Source organism: Erpetoichthys calabaricus, chromosome 15, assembly GCF_900747795.2.
Source record: "Erpetoichthys calabaricus chromosome 15, fErpCal1.3, whole genome shotgun sequence".
In the NCBI taxonomy this organism is placed as follows: domain Eukaryota; kingdom Metazoa; phylum Chordata; class Cladistia; order Polypteriformes; family Polypteridae; genus Erpetoichthys; species Erpetoichthys calabaricus.
In genome coordinates, this window is record NC_041408.2 from 54,894,624 (window position 1) to 54,918,823 (window position 24,200).

The 24,200-nt window shown below is 41.4% G+C and overlaps 2 protein-coding genes across 5 annotated transcripts in view; both read right to left on the minus strand.

Annotated features, from left to right (window-relative positions):
- The window catches only part of LOC114642199 (interferon-induced, double-stranded RNA-activated protein kinase-like), a 63,837-nt gene extending 56,358 nt beyond the window's left edge, over window positions 1–7,479 (minus strand). Inside the window, exons 1-3 of one of the 4 annotated variants that reach the window (XR_007933609.1) lie at window positions 7,153–7,472; window positions 2,729–2,829; window positions 536–645 (exon numbers count right to left, since the gene is read on the minus strand). Coding sequence is in view for 2 of the 4 variants with exons in the window: in XM_028791175.2 (XP_028647008.1) it covers window positions 536–645; window positions 2,729–2,818 (200 nt within the window). In the remaining 2 variants the exon portion in view is untranslated. Of the gene's footprint in view, window positions 1–535; window positions 646–2,728; window positions 2,830–7,152 lie in introns of all 4 variants that reach the window. The other 3 variants (XR_007933610.1, XM_028791175.2, XM_028791176.2) reach the window with 3 other exon arrangements.
- An 11,844-nt stretch (window positions 7,480–19,323) lies between these two features.
- Window positions 19,324–24,200, minus strand: part of LOC114642200 (interferon-induced, double-stranded RNA-activated protein kinase-like) — a 55,719-nt gene continuing 50,842 nt past the window's right edge. Inside the window, exons 13-16 of the mRNA XM_051919241.1 lie at window positions 23,319–23,462; window positions 20,802–20,906; window positions 20,291–20,353; window positions 19,324–20,195 (exon numbers count right to left, since the gene is read on the minus strand). Of these exons, the coding sequence (XP_051775201.1) occupies window positions 20,082–20,195; window positions 20,291–20,353; window positions 20,802–20,906; window positions 23,319–23,462 (426 nt within the window). The 3' untranslated portion in view covers window positions 19,324–20,081. The remainder of the gene's footprint in view (window positions 20,196–20,290; window positions 20,354–20,801; window positions 20,907–23,318; window positions 23,463–24,200) is intronic.

The following is a 24,200-nucleotide window of genomic DNA, read 5'->3' on the forward strand; positions in this document are numbered from 1 at the left end:
TATGAGTAGAAAAAAGCAGATTTATAAAATATATATCTGTACAGAGCACAGTGACATATTAAACTTATACACTTATTACAGAGCTCAAACCTGCTGGGGCCTGTGGCCACCACCAGGGGGCGCATGGACATTTTCAGGGCCCTATTTGGCTGCACTTCTGCAACACCTGGAAGTATGGCCAGAAGAAGCTCATTGGTCACCTGGAGTCCTTCTGGGTGCCCTATAAAAAGGGGCCTGTCGCCAGAAGTCAATGGCCAGAGTTGGGACGAAGAGGACAAAGCCTGAGGAGGAGTAGAGGTGGAAGGACTGGTGGAAAAAAGGGGCTGTGTTGGGTTGTGGTGATTTGTGCACTGTGAAGAACTGTAAATAAACGGGGTGTTGTGTACTAAACTCGCCTCTCTACCTGCCTGTGTCGGTTTAGGGAGGCTGTGCGCACCCTGGGTTTCACATGTAGTAAATGCCAATTTCTGTATCAATTCAGATATGACATTTCAGTCTTGCATCTTTCGAGATTTAACAATGAATCACAACTTACTCTTCCAAAAACTTGACGTCTATGGAATTTTGTTTCCCGTACTGATAAAGCCAAGACACGTAGTCCACACCTGGAAGAGACATTACTTGCATCTTGTTTTTTGATGTGAGCTAAAAAGAATCCAAAGGAAAAACAACCATGAAGACCAGTTTAATAGGCAGGGCCAGTGCCTCCCTGTGTGCTTTGGATCATTTCATAATTCACTTGACGCCTGACAGCAGAACAAAGGAGAACTCATAGGTGCAGGTATTTCCTTTACAAAGCCTTTAAAAGTCTTATACCACAAGGGACAGTGTGGGGGTGTAACAGTGTGGGTCTGCTCCACGGTACCGGGTGTCACCAGGAGCCACTTGAACCCACCACTGTCGATAGTCATGACCAGGATGAGCTGAGCAGATGAGGACAAACACACCAAGCAAGGAGAAGGTGCAATGTGCTCAGTGCTCTTATTAAAAAAAAAAAAGAAATAAACAAAACAAGTGTCCAAAAACAGCAGTGCTTCGGGAAAGTTCAGTAATAAATAATGTAATTAAAACAAAATTAAAATTAAAAACGAGGTTAAAACTCAGCTGGCAGGAAAGCCCAGTACATTGCTCATTAATTGGCGGCTCCTCTGCTTATCCTATACAGGCCTTGCAGCAGAGAAGTCGCCCTAACAAAAGGTGCAGCTGACCTTCCACCAGGTCTGGGTCTCTGCCGTCCCATGGCTATGGTAAGGCTCCCTTTCCGGACCTAGGCTTGGGTCCCCAACGGCCATGGCACTCACACTGGGGCTCAATCCCCCTCGACCCCCGCTGCCTTCCCAGTCTTTCAAACATGTTCAACCCCTGCAAGTGTCTACCATGCACTCTTCTACTGGGGCTTTCTTCCCAGCTGCCTGCCTTCTCTCTCCCGAGCCTGCTCTCTTCAGCTCGCTCATTTCCGGCTCCTTCCGCCTTGTCCTGCCTTCTGTTCTCTCTTTCCCTTTAACCTCCGTCAATTAGCGTCACGGGCAATCCTAAACCTGTGCACTAACGCATAAAGAAGAGGGACACCTCACGCCTGGACAAACTGGTGAGGAAGGCAGGCTCTATTGTAGGCACAGAGCTGGACAGTTTGACATCTGTGGCAGAGCGACGGGCACTGAGCAGGCTCCTGTCAATCATGGAGAATCTACTGCATCCATTAAACAGTATCATCTCCAGACAGAGGAGCAGCTTCAGCAACAGACTGCTGTCACTGTCCTGCTCCACTGATAGACTGAGGAGATCGTTCCTCCCCCACACTATGCGACTCTTCAATTCCACCTGGGGGGGTAAACGTTAACATTATACAAAGTTATTGTCTGCCTGTACACCTGCATTGTTATCACTCTTTAATTTAATATTTTCTTTATCAGTATGCTGCTGCTGGAGTATGGGAATTTCCCATTGGGATTAATAAAGTATCTATCTATCTATCTATCTATCTATCTATCTATCGGTAGGACCGTCTGCTCCTGCATCATGCATAGGAACCACTCTCACCACACAAAGACACGACTGCAGCAATTATTTATCTAAAAGACGGAAATCAGCCGCAGACCTTGCTTTACCACAGGGGGATGATTACCTGCTTAATTACATCAGCCATTGCTCTAGTCAAGGAAGAGGGCTGGTGACAAATGGCCTAAATGAGATGTCACTCGCTTGAAGCCTACAAATGAAAAAGGCACCTGGGAAAGCAACACTCTAGTTACTTGAAACCAGTGGATACTCAAAAGTGTTGAGCGGCTATCTCAATAAAAGCATAATGGAGCCCAAACAGGTTCTATGTTGTTCCCCTTACAGAAGTAGGCCTGATCTACTGTAGATCTGTCCTTCATTGGTGGGTCCACCCAGGTAATACAGTAATACACAAAACAGTTGAATTGCAGTTCTCATTTTCACTCTTCAGCCCTGGGTGAGAGTTTGGACTGTCTTATGGAGTAGCAATAGCAGACTTCGGGATTATGTCCATGCAACGTCACCATGCTACTACTTGAAATTGTTTTTCCAGGCCTCCTCTTCCTGCCTACTGGCCATATGTGGAAGATAACAAAGAGTTAAAGACCCCAAGGAGAAAACGGCTGTAAGGTATTTATAAAGAAGTCATTGCTGACATTTCTGTCAAATGCTGCTTTTATGTCAACTCAGAGCTCAAATGTTGTAGCATTTATGGAGGAGAGTATCTTACCTCATCACTGGCTGACCACAGCTGTCCAGGTGGTGTCTCCAGGTTTGCATTTTGCTTGGTGTCTTCATTAGTTCTACCAATTGACTCCATGCAGGATCCTCCTGTAGGTAAACATGACCCCCACCCACAAACAGAACAAGTTAACACCATACGGTTGTGGCCAAAAGATTTGAGAATGACACAAATATTCATTTTCACGAAGCTTGCTGCCTCAGTTTTTATGATGGCAATTTGCATCTACTCCAGAATGTTATGAAGAGCGATCAGATGAATTGTAATTAATTCCAAAGTCCCTCTTTGCCATGAAAATGAACTTAATCCCAAAAAGCTGCACTTCAGCCCTGCCACAAAAGGACCTGCTGACCTCATTTCGGTGATACTCTCAGTAACACAGGCGAGAGTGTCAACAAGGACAAAGCCGGAGATCACTCTGTCATGCTGATTGAGTTAGAATAGAGAAGTTCAATTGTTGTGAAGGCGGCTTCAGGGAGCCCAAGAAAGTCCAAGCGCCAGGACCATCTCTTAAAGTTGATTCATGGCTCTGGATCGGGGCACCACCAGTGCAGAGCCTGTTCAGAAATGGCAGCAGACAGGTGTGAGTGCATCTGCACGCACAGTGAGGTGAAGACATTTGGAGGATGGCCTGGTGGGTGTCAAGAAAGGCAGCAAAGAAGCCAAGAAAAACATCAGGGACAGACTGATATTCTGAAAAAGGTACAGGGATTGGACTGCTGAGGGAAAGTCGTTTTCTCTGATGAATCCCCTTTCTGATTGTTTGGGGCATCTGGAGAAGAAAAGGGGAGCGATACCATCAGTCCTGTGTCAAGCATCCTGAGACCATTCATGTGTGGGGTTGCTTCTCAGCCAAAGGAGTGGGCTCACTCATAATTTTACTAAAGAACACAGCCATGAATAAAGAATGGTACCAAAACATCCTCTGAGAGCAACTTCTCCCATCCATCCAAGAACAGTTTGGTGATGAACAATGCCTTTTCCAGCATGATGGAGCACTGGGTGATAACTACGGTATGAGGCTCAGGGAACAAAACATCAAAATATTTTCTCCAAGGCCAGGAAACTCCCCAGATTTTATAGCCTCCTTTGCATTACATTATTTTGTGAAAAATTTGCAAAAAGCATTGCATTTTTTGGCTTGAAAAAATTACATATTTATGAAATCTCATCTTTCTACTTTAAAACATGCAAAACGCTGAAAGTATAAAGCCAGAAGTGTAGAATATAATAATGATACAAATCATAATAATAACAAAAATGATACTAATATCGTAGATACTGTCAAAATGTGTCATTTATGTGGTATATTTTGAAGCACGGTGAGATACACAATCCATAGTCGGAGTCGACACAATAGTAACGTGATTCCTTGCATATTTTCTTTCCAGACTGATCAACTTTTGAACAGCGCACTGCACATGTGCGATTGACACAAGCGTCACTTTCGGATTCATCAGAATCACTTTCGATTTCATTGTCTGTTTCGATTTCACCGCCTATTTTCACAGATTCACTTCGTCATCACTGCTCGTATTACTGTCAAGAGTGTGCAACCCTGGGCTGCTGAGAAACGTTTGTTACGAGGCACCATTATGAGGCTAGGTCTTTAGTAACATTTGCAAAACATTTTCTGAAATTAGTAAGATATTAATAATTTACATTTCATACCAGTTTTTTTTTTTAATGTGCGCAGTTTTGTTAAGACGTTAATAACTTTCATTCCATATAAGCTACGATAATGTGAACAACTGCGGTGGGCTGGCGCCCTGCCCGGGGTTTGTTTCCTGCCTTGCGCCCTGTGTTGGCTGTGATTGGTTCCAGCAGACCCTCGTGACCCTGTAGTTAGGCTATAGCGGGTTGGATAATGGATGGATGGATAATGTGAACAACTTGTTATGGTGTTTATGTACTGCGGCTTAATCGCAGGCTTTTAGTAAGTAAGAATTTTTGTTGTTAATGTGTCCACAACTCTCTAAAGCAGTGCTCCGCAACCTTTTCTCACCTACGACACACCAAAGTTCTTCCTAGAATTCCGCGGCACGTCAAAAGGGGGGGGGGGGGGGGGGGGGGTCCGCTCCAAGCGTCAGCTATTTAGGGGCGTCCAAACTACGGTACTTTCTTTTTTTTTTGTTCCTTAAGGAGGCGCAAAAAAAAAAATTTCTTTCAGCTTTGGGGCGTCAAATTTTTCACCGCCCCGGGCAACATGATCTCCAGCTACGCCACTGATATATAGATATGAATTTAATACACAAATTTTACAATAAATTTTCATTTTTTATTATAAGTATACATACATAAAAACTATACTATATTAAACTTTTATGCAATCTTAATAATTATTATAACATAATGACTGATTAATGTGATACCTGCGCTTGTTTCAATGAACACAAAAGTTTTATATTCGGCTCAATATTTGACAGCGCAACCCGAAGTTCTTGGTCAAGATCTTTTAAGCATGACCGCTTATCATTTTTAATTAACACAAGAGTTGTTTGTCTTTTTTGGCGTAACTGGGATGGTTTGAATTTAGATGGCGATTTAGTTTACTGGGTGCCATTGCCTCGTTTGATAGCTGATCGCCGCAAATGATGCATTGTGGCTTTGGAGCCGTTTCGTCACCATATCACGAGAATCCATATCGAATGTAGTCTTCGTTGTACTTCCTTTTCGCAATCTTCTTTGTTTTTTTTTTTTTGCAACACTTGTGCTGGGTTCTTCATCATCTGTACGTGAAGACGAATCATTTCCACGTAAAAATTTATCCATATTTAAAGGGGTATAAAACTAAATATGAATCACACGAAGAACGTTAACCATACACAATTCAGCAACACAACTAATAGTAATGAATGATAACTACTGTCGCAAGACGAGTGAATGCGACGTAGCACGACTAATACGTCGGCTTGAATTGAATCTATGTGAGGGCACGGAGCGATCTGCCTATCAAAGCATACTACGGAGTTGTCTGGCGACTACGTAGGGCCTACGTCGTAGGCGACAGGCGCCAGGCGATGGGATTTATTATTTCAGAGAAATGACACTTAAAATTATGAAACCTTTAAAAGGCTATTTACGCGAATATTTCATTGCACGTATTCTCGTTATTGTGTTTCTAAGGAGGACCGTTGAAATATTATTTAGTTAGAAAATTGTCTTATTTGACCGCGTCACACCTGTATCGGCTCAAGGCACACCAGTGTGCGTTGCGGAGCACTGCTCTAAAGAACTGACCATGTTATAGTGTGAAAGGGTGTGATTATGGTATTCATTACTTTTAGTCTCCTCACAATCAAAACCTGTTGAATGTCTTTTTCTTTTTTTCTTTTTTTTGTCCTCCTGGTTCATGCCTTGCACCCTGCACTACCAAGGCAACTGACTTCATGACCGTCCCTGGGGTGTTTTTCTTAGGTAGTTTTATTTAATTTTTGGTGTTATATGCCTCGTTTGTTGTTAGTGCTTTGTTACTTTCACTAGTCTATTGGAGAACTGCTGCCTGCATTTACAGGATAATAAATTTGTCCCTGTGCTTGATTTACTCCATCGCTGACCCCCTAATGGAATAATACATGGATGGATAAACAAGCTTTAATTATATATGGTATCTTCCTGTGACAAACCCGTCACGACGCACTTTACAAATTAGAACTTAAGTACAACTGAACGGTGACCTACGCACTGTATCTGTTTTAAATGTACTTATTATTTGGCTGATGCCTTTAATCGCTGGATCGGAACTCAAAACCTCAGGGTTTGAAAAGTGCCACATCCCCTGGTATAAAGTGTTCAAATACTAAAAAGTAAAATACATTTGAAAGTAATAAGAGCACTTTATCTATAAATATTGATATCTAATAATTACATCTTAACAGCGCTTAGCAGCCCGCTGCACTCGGGTCCCAATCCGGGTGGCTCGTCGTGTGGTGGGTGTGGCTGTCAGCGCATGCTCTTTACCAGCCAGACTACTTTTTCTATGTTTCAGTTGCACTCGTAATATTTCTGTAGTTCACGTCTGGATAGGGTCTGAGGAAGCCGGATGGGCACAAGATGGGCACAAGGCACATGTCTGTTAGAGATCATATTTGGAACATGTCCAGCTTGTGCTCCAGCTAATCAAAACACAAATCGTGCACCTAAAATCAATTTGCTGACCGTCATACATACAAATATGTGTATTTAAATAAGAAATCTGATAACTTCACATGTCATTTAAGCTATTCCATCCTGAGGAGAGACCTCTACCAAACCCAACCTCAATGCTCATCGGACCACAAGGCAGTCGTTTCCGCCGTGTTGTGCGCTCATCAATGAGCCTCGCGACGCCCAACGCTGCCCCGTCGCCGCCCTTTATTACCATTAATAACACCTCATGACATTACACTTTTTCAGTCACACACAGTACTCACTTTTGTCTGTGTCCACTGTGAAATCTGCCAGCCGGCACACACACCCGAGTGTCACTCTGCTCTGTCACTTGTCAGATTTCTTGTAAACTTCAGATTCAGTTTCTCCGCCGTTACGTCACGACAAGAAAGAAGAGCCCAGCGACCGATTGGTTACCAAAATCTGATTGAAGGGCCTTCCTAAACAGCAACACAGCGGGGTGGGTTTATGAAAGTTGATCAGGCAGATGATTCCGTTTATTGACATTACGACTCAGTCTCAGTGTTCTTCCGTGCTATTCAAATTACGTAGAGTATTTTATGGTGTCGCTTTAAAAAACAGAAAGTGCGCATTAAGGCATGCAGTGTGTCCCGCAATCGGAGCCCGCGATTGTAGCCGCTCCTCGCTCAGCCACTGCACACGAGACACTGCTTTGACTCTCCAATATGTTAAAACTTAGAAATAATTTGTAGCTATCAAGTTAAAAAAACACTGAATACAGGAGTCTCGTTGCTAATCGAAAGCTCTTTTTTATTCACTGAGGCAGCCAAGATGTCCGAATAATTATAAAATTATCAAATATACATTGAAAATGCAGTAAGTATCTCCATGTCGTTACTTGTAACATCTCTCTTCATCCAAAATTGGCAAGACTATATCTGAGAACCAGGGTACTTAAGTCAACGGCGGTCCTTCTTTAGAGCCACTCAACAGAAATCTGCGTTAAGAGGCCACTTCCACACCTCCGTCTCTCGTAGTTTAAATGACTGCGATAAAATTCATTTCAAACGATCGTATGTCCTTTGTCGGGTGGAGAATTGGTTTTGATGCAAAAAGAATTGTCTGCATCTAAACATCAGCAGAAGGGTTATTGACTTTCGCCGCACCAAAGAGCCTTTCTGTCCAGTCACAATTCAGGGAGTGGATGTAGAGGGGGTCCACACTAATGACAAGTTGGACTGGTCCGCTAACACAGAGGAAGTATAAAAGAAAGGACAGCGCAGACCCTTCCTCTTTAGGAGACGGTGTTTCTTATCAACAAGGGCAGGCTCAGTTATAGGACACTCTCTGGACCCCCTGGAGGTCATAGCAAAGGAAAGAATTAAAACAAAACTGAGTGTCATTATGAACAATGCTGCACATCCTCTCTGTGAGACAACAACACTGAGGACTTTCAGCCAATGAATCATTCAGCAAGAGTGGGTCCAGAAACGGGGATACGCCTGTATTGTGCCACACTGTGACTGGGACAACCAAGTAAGAAGTTTTCTTTCTTCTTAAATTATCTTCTTTTTAATCATTCTGATGTGTGTTCAAACCATGGTGTGCATGTATATATATATATATATGTATATATATCCATCCATCCATCCATCCATTTTCCAACCCGCTGAATCCGAACATAGGTTCACGGGGGTCTGCTGGAGCCAATCCCAGCCAACACAGGGCACAAGGCAGGAACCAATCCCGGGCAGGGTGCCAACCCACCGCACACACTCACACACCAAGCACACACTAGAGTCAATTTAGAATCACCAATCCACCTAACCAGCATGTCTTTGGACTGTGGGAGGAAACCGGAGCACCCGGAGGAAACCCACACAGACACGGGGAGAACATGCAAACTCCACGCAGGGAGGACCCGGGAAGCGAACCCAGTTTTCCCAGGTCTCCCAACTGCGAGGCAGCAGCGCTACCCACTGCGCCACCGTGCCGCCCCATGTATATACTGTATATATTTTATCTATATATATATTTATCTATATATATATATATATTTATTTCAGAAGCTTCTGTAAAAAGACAAATTTCCTCCTGGGGATAAATACAATTCTATCTATCTATCTATCTATCTATCTATCTATCTATCTATCTATCTATCTATCTATCTATCTATCGGTCATTATTGTATTCCATCTGCAAAAGAAATACATTTTTGCACTACATGGAGGATATTTATAAATAATGGGCACCTTTTATTATTAATTTTATTATTATTTATCCAAAGTTAAAACATGTCACTTGAAGAACAACCACACTGATGGAAAAAAAAAATCAGTGAATGTTTTTTTTTACTATTTAATTAAATGACTGCATATAAAATCTCTCAGAGTCCAAAGACATAGAGGTTAGGTGGGCAGACGTTGCTACATTGGCCCTAGTGTGTGTGTGTGTGTGTGTGTGTGTGTGTTTGTTCACACTGCACACTGTCCAGTGGGTGATCCTGCCCTGGACCTGATGCTTCCTCAGATAGGCTCCAGCTGTCTTGCCGCCATAACCTGGATAAGCAGTGTAAGAAGATGGATGGATAGATGTAAATAGCACTCTAAATATGAGGCAGTGTTCTGTGAATAACTCAAGGTATTGTCTACCCCAAAATATAATATGCAATCACAGTTACCTTTACAAGCCAAAACATCTTGAAAAACAAAGGAATTTTTTTAACTAATAGACACTACCTATATTCTCTTGCCCTGTTCTCCATTTAACACTGAATCTCTGGTAATTTTCCCAATGAAATTTACTCAAAAAGATTTGATTCAAATCTTGTGAAGCTAAGACAACAACTTCAGAGACCTTCTGCAGGCTCATAGCAGCTGAAGATTTGCTTGCATGCTTAGCCAGAAATCTGAATCTTTTTATCAAAGTTAGAAAAACTAAGATGAGGAGTACAAACTGTTGCAGAATGAGAACACTACTGTCCGATGGCCATACCACCTGCACTTCAGAAGAAGTTATCCACCTGAAGCTCAGCATGATCAGGCCCGACCAGTACTTGGGTGGGAGAACATCTAAAAAAAGCTTGGGGTTGCTGCTGGAGGAGATGTTAGTGAAGCCAGCAGGGGGCACTTACCGGTGGTCTGAGTGTGGATCCCAAAGCCCCTGTGTGCTGTGACGGGGATGCTGTGCTGTAAATAATGGCACCGTTCCCCAGATGAAAGTTAAAACCAAAGTCGTGACTCTCTGTGGTCATAAAAGATCCCTGAAAAGTCATTTGAGTTTAAGCAAGTGGAGGTAAAAGGCATTTTAATACTGATAGTCCATCTGCTTGTAAATTTTCCAGTGAACTAAACATATCCATTGTGATAAAAATAAATACATTGGAATACTCAAAAAGAGTTGGGGAATATTCCCATATAATGTCCGAAGGACAATATGAAAAATGAGACCAAAAGAATGAAAAAGTTGAAACATTTGATAAGAGATATTGCTTACAATGGAGTTTATTTAGCAGAAAATGGTGGCAGGAAATGGTCATAACAGGAAATTATAAAATGGAAGTGACATCATTGGGGATGGCCCTGGGAAAAAAAAAATACAGTGGTGGGTATTGCACACCAGTGCATTTTTTCAAAATTATTTCACATTGTTGAAAGGAGGAGGAGGTTGACACCTCAGCACCACACTGAACAGTGTGAGTTTTCTTATGGTGGCTGGAGTGCCAATCCTGCCACCAACCTCCAAGTTGAAAACTACCTGAAAATTGTGCGTTCCTAAGCTTATACGCTGAAGGACTTGTTTCAAACAGCCGAGTGTACAAATTGTGCTAATGGCCTACTTGGTGCTTCAGTTTTGTGACAGTAGGTTGGCTGGGATTGGCTCCAGCAGACCCCCATGACCCTGTGTTCGGATTCAGCGGGTTGGATAATAGATGGATGGATAATCTCAAAATGTATTGCAGATGTCTTAAAATGTAAATGAACTTATTTTAAGATATCTAAAAGCGAGTTTAGTAAATTACATTGTAAGTTATCTGAAATTCTTTTTGAGATATCTCTAAATGTTAATTCTGCTTGTCAGAAGTCACAGAATTTTAACTGCTGTATGATGTTGTGTATATACTCTCCAGAAGCCGCAATAAGTGTGTCAACTCCATTTAATTTATCTCAAATCACATGTCTGTTGTCATTACTCTTGTAAATATTTAGTTTTGAGGGCAGCATGGTTGCGCAATGGTAGCACTGCTGCCTCGCAGTAAGGAGACCTGGGGACCCAGGTTTGCATCCCAGGTCCTCCCTGCGTGGAGTTTGCATGTTCTCCCCGTGTCTGTGTGGGTTTCCTCCGGGTCCTCCGGTTTACTCCCACAGTCCAAAGACATGCAGGTTAGGTGCATTGGCGATTCTAAATTGTGCCTAGTGTGTGCTTGGTGTGTGTGTGAGTGTGTACTTGCCCTGTGGTGGGCTGGCGCCCTGCCCAGGGTTTGTTTCCTGCCTTGCGCCCTGTGTTGGCTGGGATTGGCTCCAGCAGACCCCCGTGACCCTGTAGTTAGGATATAGTGGGTTGGATAATGGAAGGATATTTAGTTTTGACTAGCCATCATCCGCGGCTCCGCCCGCATATTAGTGAAAAAGGACAATGAGGAGGGCCCTGACCGGCTCCCTACTCCTGACATCATGCTTCCCCCTCCCCTCGGCCCACAGCCTCTGTCTCGGATGAGTGCGAATATATCGCTTCTTCAAGTGGACTATGAGTCTTAGCGCAAAATTAACCAGAATATTCAAGCAAATTATAGAAAAAAAAAAAACATTTTAAATCCAATAAGTAGTTCTCTCATTCGCTAGCTAAGAGAAGGTTAGGTTACGCCCCGAGGCTGGCACGTCAATGAGGAGGGCCCCGCCCCTTCCCCCTCGGCCCAGTGCGTCTCTCTCTCGGATTCCCGCAAGCGAACTATGATACTTAGCGCAATGAGAAAAGTTGCAAAATCAACCAGAATATTCAAGCAAATTATAGAAAAAAAAAAGATCTAGTCCTCCTTGCGTGGACTTTGCATGTTCTCCCCGTGTCTGCGTGGGTTTCCTCCAGGTGCTTTGGTTTCTTCCCACAGTCCAGAGACATGCAGGTTAGGTGCATTGGTGATCCTAAATTGTCCCTAAGGTGTGCTTGGTGTGTGTGTGTCCTGCGGTGGGCTGGCGCTCTGTCCGGGGTTTGTTTCCTGCCTTGCGCTCTGTGTTGGCTGGGATTGGCTCCAGCAGACCCCCGTGACCCTGTAGTTAGGATATAGCGGGTTGGATAATGGATGGATGGATTGATGGAAAAAGATCTAAATCCGTTCAGTAGTTCTCTCATGAAAAGTTGACAGACAGACAGCCAGACGCTGGATTTTCTATATATGGATATGTTTATTTTGGAGTACTTGATTAACTTTACACGATTCATAGAGATGAGTAAAAGCACTGAAGCCACAGGTTCTCAGTTCCTGTACGACCTTTCATTTCCTTTTTTCCTGTTCATGAAGGATATATCACTTTTATTTTTTCCACCTCTCTCCCTTTCTAGTCCCAACTAATTCACTTACGCGGTCCAAGGGAAAGGCAGCCAATTAGGAGACCACAAAGAAATGAACTGAATTATATACAGTAACAGTAAGAGCCAATCTTAGAAAGTTAAAGTTTTGAGTTAAACCCATATTAGTGTTTGCTTAATTTGAATAGAACAGAAATTTCTTTCATAGTCATAGACAATGGAATAGCCTTTTACCCCCCTGTAAGTTAGTATGAGATAGAACTTTCTTGCTCTAATTAAGATACAGTGTGATAATCGAGTCAGTTGTTGTTCAGAAGAGGTCCCAGTTCACAGGGACTTAAAATTCAACACAGAAATGGGATAGACAAACAGTTTTCTGACCATTTTGAAATGGTTCAGAAACACTTAGAAGTGGTTTTGTAACGACTAGAAATGAAACAATATTTATAAGCTTTGAACAGAACTTCTCTTAAACAAGACCTTTTCTAATTTTTGCTATTTTAATTTTTTCTTTTTTGTGTGAACTGTTTTACTTTGAACTTTTCCTAAAGCTTTTAAAAACGAAGATATTTTGTCTGTGGAACCTGACGATGCGTCAGGCTTTTGTTTATTCCCATTTTGTATTCTAGAGCTGCTGAAATTTGGTAATTTTGGGAAAGAGCAGCTACAGTAACAAAATTATTTTTATCTATTGTAAAAGATAGCCTGGCCACAGACAGACACGACACCAGATGTCCACAACACACACGGTTTATTTACAATTACTATGTACACAATCCACTTCCACCAACTCACACAACTACTCAGTCCTTTTCCTTCAGCCACCTCCAGTCCTCTCTCACAAGCTCCATCTCCCTCCTCCCGACTCTGGCTCTCCGAATGGACTGAGGCAGCCCCTTTTATAATGCCCCAGATGTGCTCCAGGTGCTCTGTGATGGTACTTACTGGTGTGGCGGAAGTGCTGTCCTCCAGAACTCAGGAACCATCCAGGTGCCCTCTGGTGGTAGTCACGGACCCCCACAGGAGCTGTGCTCTTTTGAAAGGAGCCCACTAATATCAATTTGTTCTTTTTTAATTAATGATATATCATAGATGCATATTTTATTATACCTACTTAACTTTTATCGACATTTATCTAACTCTATATTTATTTTTCTAGTATCAGAATGTAGTTTAAGTTAATTTGTTTTGGTTTCAATAAATGTATTTTTCATATTTTTGATTCTTGTTTTCTTTTTTTCACATCTTTGCACCCCCCTTTTTGTTACTTCGTGCCCCCATAGGGGGGCCCGCCCCATAGTTTGAGAACCACTGCTCTATGCTAAAGCACCTCATGTCTTTTAACCAATCAGAGTATGATATGGAAGCATTAATTCAGCCCTGTTGTGCAAATTGTAGCAGACTGCTGTGATGAGTGCTCCCTCTTCAGCACGATGCTGCAAGAGGAAATAAATGACGCAGATGGACAAGCTTTTCTCCTGCTTCATCACTGACTCAGAAAGCTTTGATCAAACTTGTCCTGGTAGAGGATACATTTCTTTGTTAAATTAACATGTTCGATTTCTACCACAATATCTACATTTATTCATCACTATAATTAGAGAGCTAGTTATGGGATTTTTTTTTGTGGTGAATCAATCTCATGATTTAAAGTCTACTAGTCAGACCACAGCATCCTGCTATTAACCTTTTAACCGCCAACTCCCTAAATATTCCCCATGCCAGGAGAAATCTGAACAATTTTCGTTTTTTTACTTTACATTTATTCAAGCAGTATTTACCTGCTGAAATACCTGCTGAAATGTTTCAAATAAATGGTCAATCAAAGGACGTAGCTTGAACAAGCGGTCACGGTTTGGATCTTTCATATCTGGCTCAGATAACGGGCAGCAGTCCAGTTGAGATGCTGGGGATACACCCACTCATCGCCATCATCCGATGCGTCGTCATTCACAGTATCATGCAGCGCACGTTGCTGATCATCATTGTCGCTAAAATCTTCTTCAGAACTGCTACAATCATGATCAGAATTATTGTCCAAAATCGCCTGCAAAACCTCACTTGAAGTCAGTTTACGTTTCGCCATATTCACAGCTTTCACTTTCGAATCACATCACGTGATCGACCAATACAAGCGCAGAGTTGTCGAAATACAACGTAGTAATAATACCCACGCCAAACTGTCAGTTATACTACGCGCCAGGCATTCACATAACCACAGGCAAATGTGCCGGATAATTCCGGCAGTAAGGCGTCAGCAATAAAGCTACGATGCCGGATATATCCGGCAGAGGGCAGTTAAGGGGTTAAGCAGCAACTTATTCAAACTGAATAAAGTGGTAATAACATTGAAAAATTATCTCAACTCATCTTATTCTCCAACCTCTTTCCTCCATTATTACGGTACCTGCAGTAAACAGCATTGGACAGTAAGCCATGCTTGACACAGACCAGCTTATTAACCTTCTCCTGTTCACCTTCACAAAGGTGGCCATCAGCCTAACCTGCATGTCTTTGGGGATGGAAAATCCATAAGGACACAGGGGAATGTGCAAAGCCCACACTGACTATTTCTGGGTATCGGATTTGAACCCAGAATACTAGATCACCAAATCACCTTTGTCATTTATACCTTTTTTTATTAAATGGCTTATTTAATAATTATGATAACATCTTTTCATTTCGAAGAAAGTTGTGCCGTCATAAAGCCAATTACCTTAGCTTCATCACTTGATAAACATAGACCAAATGAACTTGGTCTATACTTTTAGTGTACAGTATTATATTAAGATATTTTTTTGATATTTAACAAAAGTAAAAGGTGGTATTTATAAGACAAATATAAAAAAATGAATAAAAATTGGCAAAAGCATAACCTCAGTAGAGCACAAAATGCCTCAAGTGACTGTCATGTCTGCGGAGGGCACAGCACCTCCTGCCTGCTGAATGGTGCTCATTTCCAACAAGGCCTGTGCTCATTGGACTCGGCACTGACTGTCAATTAGAATCTAAACCAAGAATGAAGTTCACAATGGCGAAGAGCCTTTCACTCCACCTGGTGAGAGCTTCATTACGATTATTGGACTTCACTAATGAAAACCCATTTGTAAATTCAGAATATCGGAATCAGAATATCAGAATATCTTTATTGTCATTGTAACAAATACAACGAAATTAGGTGCAGTCCCTGTAGTGTCAAAATATAAATTAATATAATTTAAAAAAAAGGATCAGAAGAAATGAGGTAGAACACAAACATTCAACATAAGACCTTAAATGCACATGAAACACTATTGCACAAGATGTCATCTATTGCACTGCTGCATTGGTGGTGATTAGGTGGCATTCAGTGCCCAAATAGCAACAGGGTAGAAACTGTTATTCAGTCTATTAGTCTTTGTTTTGATGTTCCTATATCTTTTGCCTGATGGCAACAGTTGGAACATGTCATGAGTCGGGTGTGAGGAGTCTTTTAAGATGTTTTCCGCTTTCTTGAGGCAGCGAGAGCTGTGCAGTTCATCCAGAGAGGGTAAAGAACAGCCGATGATCTGGTGGGCAGTCTTTACGATCTGCTGAAGTGTTTTCCTCTGCGCTGTTGTGCAGCTGGAAAACCACACGCAGAGGCGGTAGCACAGGATACTCTCAATAGAGCAATGATAGAAGGACACCAGCAGTTTTTGGGGGATGTTATTTTTCCTGAGGACTCTCAGGAAATAAAGTCTCTGCTGAGCCTTCTTCGCCAGCTCAGCTGTGTTCACACCCCAGGACAGGTCTTCCATGATGTGGACTCCCAGGAAGCAGAAGTCCGACACCCTCTCCATACAGTCCCTTCCGATGTAAAGTGGTTTGATGTCCGTTTTTTTTTTCCACAACGAGCTCCTTGGTCTTACTTGTGTCCAGGAGCAGGTTGTTGTCAGTGCACCATGCTGTCAGCCGCTCCACTTCGTCCCTGTAAGCGGATTCATCCTCCTCAGAGATGAGCCCCACCATCTCTGACGACAGTGGTGTCATCTGCAGATTTGACGATGGTGTTGCTGTGGTGGGCAAGGGCACAGTCATGTGTATTCAGCGTGAAGAGCAGGGAGCTCAGCACACAGCTCTGAGGAGAGCCGGTGCTGATGCTGATGGCTGAGGAGATGTGAGGGCCCACCCTAACCCTTTGTGTGCGGTCTGTCAGGAAGTCTTTAATCCATATACAGGTGGAATATGGGAGTCCCAGGGCTAGCAGCTTGCCCACCAATCTGTGAGGAAGGATGGTGTTAAAAGCAGAGCTTAAATCAATAAAGAGGAGACGTGCGTAGCTCCCTTGGTGCTCCAGATGGGACAGGGTAGCATGGAGAGAAGCAGCAACAGCGTCCTGAGTAGACCTGTTAGCCCTGTAAGCAAATTGGTGTGCATCAAAGGTGGGAGGGATGAAGGACATGATATGACTCCGGACCAGTCTCTCAAAACACTTCATCAACACCAGGGTGTGCGCTACTGGCCGATAGTCATTCGGGCAGGTTAATGGCGATTTTTTTGGTAAAAGGAGTAAGATGGAGGATTTCAGACAGGGAGGAACTGAGGCCTGGGACAGTGACAAGTTAAAGATGTTTGTAAAGACCCCATCCAGCTGCTCTGCACAGCTCATCAACACACGTCCAGGGAAAACGTCGGGACCTGCTGCCTTTCTAGGATTGACAGCCTGGAACGAGTGTCTCACCTCATGTTCCTCCACCCTAAGGGAGGGGGTGATGTTGTTGTGGGCTGCTGCTGCGTGTGTGACAGCTGCCTCTGGTAGTTCCACCTCAAAGCGAGCAAAGAAGTGGTTTAACTCCTCTGCCATTAAGGCGTCACCTTCAGCAGCTCCATGACTGGTCCTGTAGTTGGTGAAGTGGTGGACTCCCTGCCAAACCTGCCTGCTGTTATTACTGTCCAGGTGCTCCTCAGTCCTTCTCCTGTAGTCCCTCTTAGCCTTTCTGATGCCTCTCTTCAGGTTGGACGGTGTCATGCTGTAGAGAGCCTTGTCACCACACCTAAAGGCAGTGTTCCTTTCCTTTAGCTGCCACTGAACCTCTCTTGTCATCCAGGGCTTCTGGTTTGGATAGACACAGATACTCCACTGTGACAGTGTCAATGCAGGTTTTGATGAATCACAATACACTGTCTGTGTAGAGTTCCAGGTCTGGATTTTCTAAAATGTCCCAGTTAGTCCAGTTAGGCCAGGTTGCAATGGATCTTGTGGTGGTAAGAGCAGATTTGCAGAGAGGGGTGTATGCAGGAATCATCAGCAGTGACATGTGGTCAGACTGGGCCAGGTGTGGAAGCTCTGTAGCCCAGCTTGATGTTTGAGTAGACCTTGTCCAGTGTGTTGGCTCTTCTATTAGCACACTTTACGTGCTGATGGAGTTTGGGGAGCACTGCGTTTAAATCCACGTGATTAAAGTCCCCTGCAATAATGAACACTGCATCAGGGTAACGGCTCTGTTGGCTGCTAATGCTGCTGTATAAATGTCTCAGAGCCAAGTTAGCATTAGCAGCTGGTGGTATGTAAACAACGGTGATCATTACCACATTGAATTTCCGCGGTAAATAGATAGGTCTACATTCAGCCTTTATTTCCCCAATTGTGAAGACTTTGTTCTTTCATTTTTAAGGAAGCATGAAGACTTACTAACTCACCCTCCTTATCCAAAGTGTGGAGTGCATTCTGAGAATTAAGACAAACTAATGTAGGAAAAATAATTGATGGCTAAATTATCTTACAATGGCCTTTCCATGAAACTACACCATTATACATAGTGTGTTAATTAAATGTTCTTAATTGAATATTGAAGTAAATATCATTTGTTTACAAAATACTGAGAAATGCAGTGCACTGCAAATTTAGTATTATGTGCAGACTCACAGACACACGCTATAGTTACTTTAGAGAAGGTGGTCTAATGGAGTATCCCAGCTTGTTTCACATTAACTAAGTGAAAGTCACTTATTGGTTACTCTTTTTAAAAGCATAGATATTCAAATCTATCAAGATGTTAACAATTAAAGAGTTAATGGTTTCTAACATGCTATAACCCAGTAACAGACAGCATGCGTTCTGAGGAGGTGCTCCATGTATGTGGAGTTAATGTTCAGCAGTTTTGCTTATGACACTTCTCTTCAACTTTTCCAGGGATTTCCTCCATCTCTAAACGTAACTTGGTAGGTGTTTTGATCTATGTAACGTAATATATTACTCTACTTTCCACTTTTGTATTATTATGTAGCCTTTCTCAGAATTCCTCAAATCTTACAGATTTACCACTGTTCATAAGGTATTGTACTATATAACTTCTCCCCACCTTCCCTTCTACATTTTTAACCTCAGGCGATTAGGTGTAGTAAAAGACAAACAGGAGTTAAGTTATAATTTAAATAATGTATTATTGATAATATTCATAAATAATAACAATATGCAAAGTATATTTGAATACTGGCAACCATATAACCTGAAAAAATGGTGATGTGTAGTTTCAGACGGCACACAGGCTTGTAGTTACTTTAAATGTCTCTAGTTAAGTCCTCATTTTTGGTCAGCTTTCTTCAGAACAGGCAGCATGCCTGTCTCAATATGGCTGTCAAGCTGTGCTCTTCATTGCGCTGTCCTTTTCAGTTCATGGTGTGTGAGATGGTCTTTCATCAGTTGGTAAGAGAGAGAGGGTGAGGTAAAGCAAGCAAATTTACAGATTTTATGTCCAATCCCTACAGCCAATAGGGCGTCACGGTACTTAAAGGCTTCTGATACAAGCCAATTCCTAACAGCCATACTTCAGATCAATAGGGCAGAGAATACCTTCACACCCGCCACCCCCCAAAACCATCTGTTAAGGTGAAGTTTCCCAGCTAGGCAGTCTGGCTTTCCTGTGGGGGCTGACTGAGAGAGTCCTGCAGAGATTCCCTTGCCAAACTGGTTTGAGGCACATTCCCCCAACCCTGTCGTAAAAAATTCACTATCCTGACTTAGTCCTAGGGGGTAAACATGAATTCTTTTTGCTAATGAAATACAGTACTAATATTACATTGTTTTGCCTAATTTACAAATAAAGACATACAAAATATTTATCAACTTGTATACAACATTTCACACCACAACAGTAGGAAACTTCAAGCTAGTTATGCATCTAAAAGTGAGTGGCGATCGACATGGTTAAGCAGTACCTTAGTGCAAGTGCCTGCAATAATTGCTTTTAAAACGGAACACTTGATCTTGTTGAAGACATTCATTTGTGACAAGTGCAAACATGACTTAAAAATAATTTCATTTACATTATAGATTAGGCATATTTGTCATAAAAGTCCTGGAGGCCTGATTTTCATTTGCAATTTATACAACTGAAACTGTTAAAACAGTATTATGACCCATGATTACTTCATCGAGTAAAAAAATTAATATGTTTGTAGTTGATATTTCCCACGTTAAATGTGATCATATATTGTGGAAAGGAACTAAATCGCAAACAAGCGAGCTCACACTGGGAGTATTTAGAAATGCCTTTTGCAATTCCACTTGCTAAGATCAAGTCTGAAGAATAAGAGTTTGCTATGATGGTTAATGTTTAAGACAGTAAAGAGTCTATAAAAATATAAATTCTCACAAATGTGTAACTAAGTCCCAGAAGGATATACATTTGTTTAGAATTCAACATGTGAAGCTATACAGTCTCTCCCATGTCTTCACAGATGTCTCCTATACAGTATTTGACATGTGAGAATTGTTTTCTATCATTTCGCCTTTGGAAAGATGTTTTGCTGTTGGTCGTTTTTTTGGATCTTCTGAAAGCATCGCTCTAATAAGTAAACACTGTAAAAATAATGAAATCAGTTGTAAGAAAGGTGTTATTTTCAGTCTTTACTTTCAGTTATACAAGGAGCTCCTATGAAACAAACAGTACTTACTTCTTGGCCATGCTCCTTACAAAATGGTTCAGGGAAGATTCCTTCTCTTACATCTGGCCAAATCTAGAACACAAAAAATAAAGTGTTTGAAATAAATCCCCTTGGAGAAGGTAAGTTTGCAATTATCAAACATATATTTAAAGGTGCTGGTTTTATTATCTCCCATGGATTACAATGTTTCATTAGATGTGTTTAATTGAATTGAACCTCATGCCATTTTTTATTGTATTTGACCAGATAATACTGAGCCAACAGTGACAGGGATGTTATTTTGGGAAATGTGAGGAAAAGTTAACTGTTACGTATAAAACAACAGCCTCTGTATTTTACTATGGACCCCTGAATGTGAAGAAAGGCATCTATAAAGGATGTCGTCCATACAACCAAGGCAAAAAGGTCGTGCAACAAATTGGGGTAGATAGGAACACTGAAACGTGTGCTCCCCTTAAAATATAAATGTTAATACCTGTAACATAAAACACCTTACACAACAGTCTCACACCAACCTTACCTTAGACTTTTCAAGGTCTGTTGACATTGGCCAAAGCAGTTCAAAGAAAATAAGTCCAAGTGAGAAAATGTCTACTTCATTCCCATAGTTCCGTAGGTTATTCTGCTACAATACACAACAGAAAAATCTTTATAAGAGAATAGTATTTCATGTGATTTGTATATCTGAAAAAGTAGTGCACTCCAGCTGAAGCTAAAACACAAAACATACTGTATATTAATTGTGTTGCTGAGTGTTGGTAATTTGCACTAATACTGAGAACTGGTGAACAATCACATTACATCTACTTTTTCATGGGGAACAGTAAGATGACCACAGTTTTATCCCCAACAGGACTTGCTCAAAGATACTTCATTTATTTCAAGGTTATGAGAGGCCGCAGCCTGCAAGGCAGGAGTCAAAGCTACAGAAGAAATGTTTAGGAATACTCAAGAACTTCAAAAACACTCCAATAGAGGGGTAGGTTCATCTTCTCCTCATGTACAGTGATAAAAGGATAAAGGAGACCATCAGTGTTATTTAAAATGTCTTCAACAGATGGGAGATCATCATATGAAATTAGGGGCCCTGCTGAAATTGTGGGGCATTTCTGTTGCTTCTGGCTCTGTTAAGACTAACTACGTTTCCATGATTCACTAAGTAAGTTGTTTAGGCCTCTGCAATAAAGTCATCCATGGATCTATTAGCATGAGAAATGTCCCTAAACACTCTACAAAATCAATAAATCAAAAACATCACTTAAGAGCAGTCATTTCAGTCTGTGGACTTGTACACAAATGAAATCCTGTGGACAATCTGTAAATGTAGAGCTAAGAATATCAGAGATGTGCACAAAGAGGTGTGATGTAACAAATATAGTTGTGCTTTTATGCAACTTTAAAGGAAAAAAGACTTTATGCTGTTGTAGATGCAAAAGGAGACAGTGCCAAGTACTACCAACTTTATATAACTCATTAAAAAAATCAATTCTTACATTCATTCTCAGACTCCCTTAAATCCAAATTAAGGTTGTAAGGTTCCAGGCCTATCCTAGCATGCATTAGGCACACCAACACTTACAAGGCCAATTTAAAATGAACAATTAACCCACCACACGTGTCGCAGAGATGTAGGAACTAAACTGGGGTACATAAAGAAATAAAAAAAAACATGACATGTGGGAGAATTTGCCATCTTCTAGGGGGCAACTCATTGGTGCAGAAATAAAACACAAGACATTGGATCCATGAGGCATCACCACAAAGCACTGATCCACTGTGCCACCCTATTTTGAAAAACTACACCTTGCTTCCAGTTCTGTATGTTTAAGATAACATCTTGGTTAAATTTATCAAGGGTGTGTGTTATGTGAGTATAATAGTGTATACAATATAATTAATATTTTTAAAACAAATTTTAAGATTTATTTCGGAAACTCCCTAAGATGTGATTTGACAAAAGAAAAAAGTATGTTTATGTGCAAATGTTATGGCGGGTGGCACAGTGGTAGCGCTGCTGCCTCGCAGTAAGGAGACCTCGGTTCGCTTTCCGGGTCCTTCCTGCGTGGAGTTTGCATGTTCTCCCCGTGTCTGTGTGGGTTTCCTCCGGGCGCTCCAGTTTCCTCCCACAGTCCAAAGACATGCAGGTTAGGCGCATTGGCGATCCTAAATTGTCCCTAGTGTGTGCTGCGGTGGGCTGGCACCATGCCCAGGATTTGTTCCTGCCTTGCGCCCTGTGCTGGCTGGGATTGGCTCCAGTGGACCCCCGTGACCCTGTGTTAGGATATAGCGGGTTGGTTAATGGATGGATGGATGGATGTTATGGCGCCTGATGTTCCAGCATCCTAAGCTCAAATCCCACAATTTACCATCCAATTTACAGGGAAAACCTGGGGGTTGGTGGTAGAATTGGCACTCCAGCCACCATAAACAAACTCACATTAGTTCCGTTCCACCTGAACTGGGGAACAAGGCTGCACTCGAGTCTTAATCTGGGATCCTGAGTTGGTTTGTCATGTGGTGGGTGCGGCAATGCACTGTATCAGCGCGTATGAATGCTCCTAACCTTTGATTTCATGAGCGGCAGAGTGGCAAAATGGATTTGGGGGATTATAGGTTTGTGGAAGATTTCAGTGTTTAAAAAGAAGGATATGATCAGAATTGACTACTTGATAAACTAATATTCCATTCTGGGTCCATCACCCAAGTGACAATACCCTAAAGTATGCGATAAAAATGTCTCAGAGTCTCATCTCTTCACTCATAAGGAACTCAATGAGTCTAGACAGAAATGGCAAACATTTTCCTCCAGTGCTACTAATATTTATATAAAGGCCTAGTCATATGAAGGGTATTCAGCTCTGACCAGTTTGGATGGAACAGAAATTTACCTGAGAGGCCCATCTTATTTTAAACAGTCACAAATAATCTAATAGACTTTAATTTTGTCAAAAAAATATACTATTTTGTTAAAAAAGCAACAGCTACACAGTGTAATTCACAGAGTAAAAAACAAACAAAGACAAACTTTTAGGATTACCTGCTCAGGACTCATATACGAGTTTGTTCCTGCATTTTTTGTGCGTTCAATTAATAAGTTATCATCATCACTACTTGTCATACATGCTAATCCAAAATCTCCAATTTTTGCTGTGCCATCATCACCTATAAATATATTATTTGGCTAAAACAATAAAAAAAAAATGAATGAGAGGGATTTTCAACAAATCTTCTGTATGGTCCATTTTTTAAATTGCTATACCAGCAAAAATAATAACAATAAAAGTATAAAGTTATTCTTAAGGTGAGTATAATACTACATATAATATTTTATTATTATTATTATTATTATTATTATTATTATTATTATTATTATTATTATTATTATTATTATTTCTTGCAAGTGTAGCTTTTCATCTACAGCCAAGTAGAGAAATATTTACCTAAAGATGCCTTATCTTCAATCTGAATTTGATATAATGTTAGTACATGTAATATAATAATAATGTGATATAATCTTCGGCAAGAAAACTGAACAGTTGAACAAACAAATCATCCAAATACAAGTAATCTGGTAGTTAATTAGGATAATTATAAGGATTGCCAAAACTAAAAGACTGAATACCAGACCGGAGATAAACCTCTAGAACTGGCCTAGGTAAGAGAAAATGATATTCCATTGAAAATACTCAAAATGTGTGAAATCTGACCAATACACTTTACAGTTTATGTCCTGTTCTTAAGAAGGGCTTCTTTTGTGCGACTCTTCCAAAAAGCTTCTTGTCGGTGTAAAGGGGCCTCATATATAATGCCATGCATAGAATTCACATTAAAACATGAAACGTGTGTATGACAAACAAATTCAGATGCATAACAGTTTGCATATGCCTAAGTTCCACGCACGTCCCATTTATAAATCCCA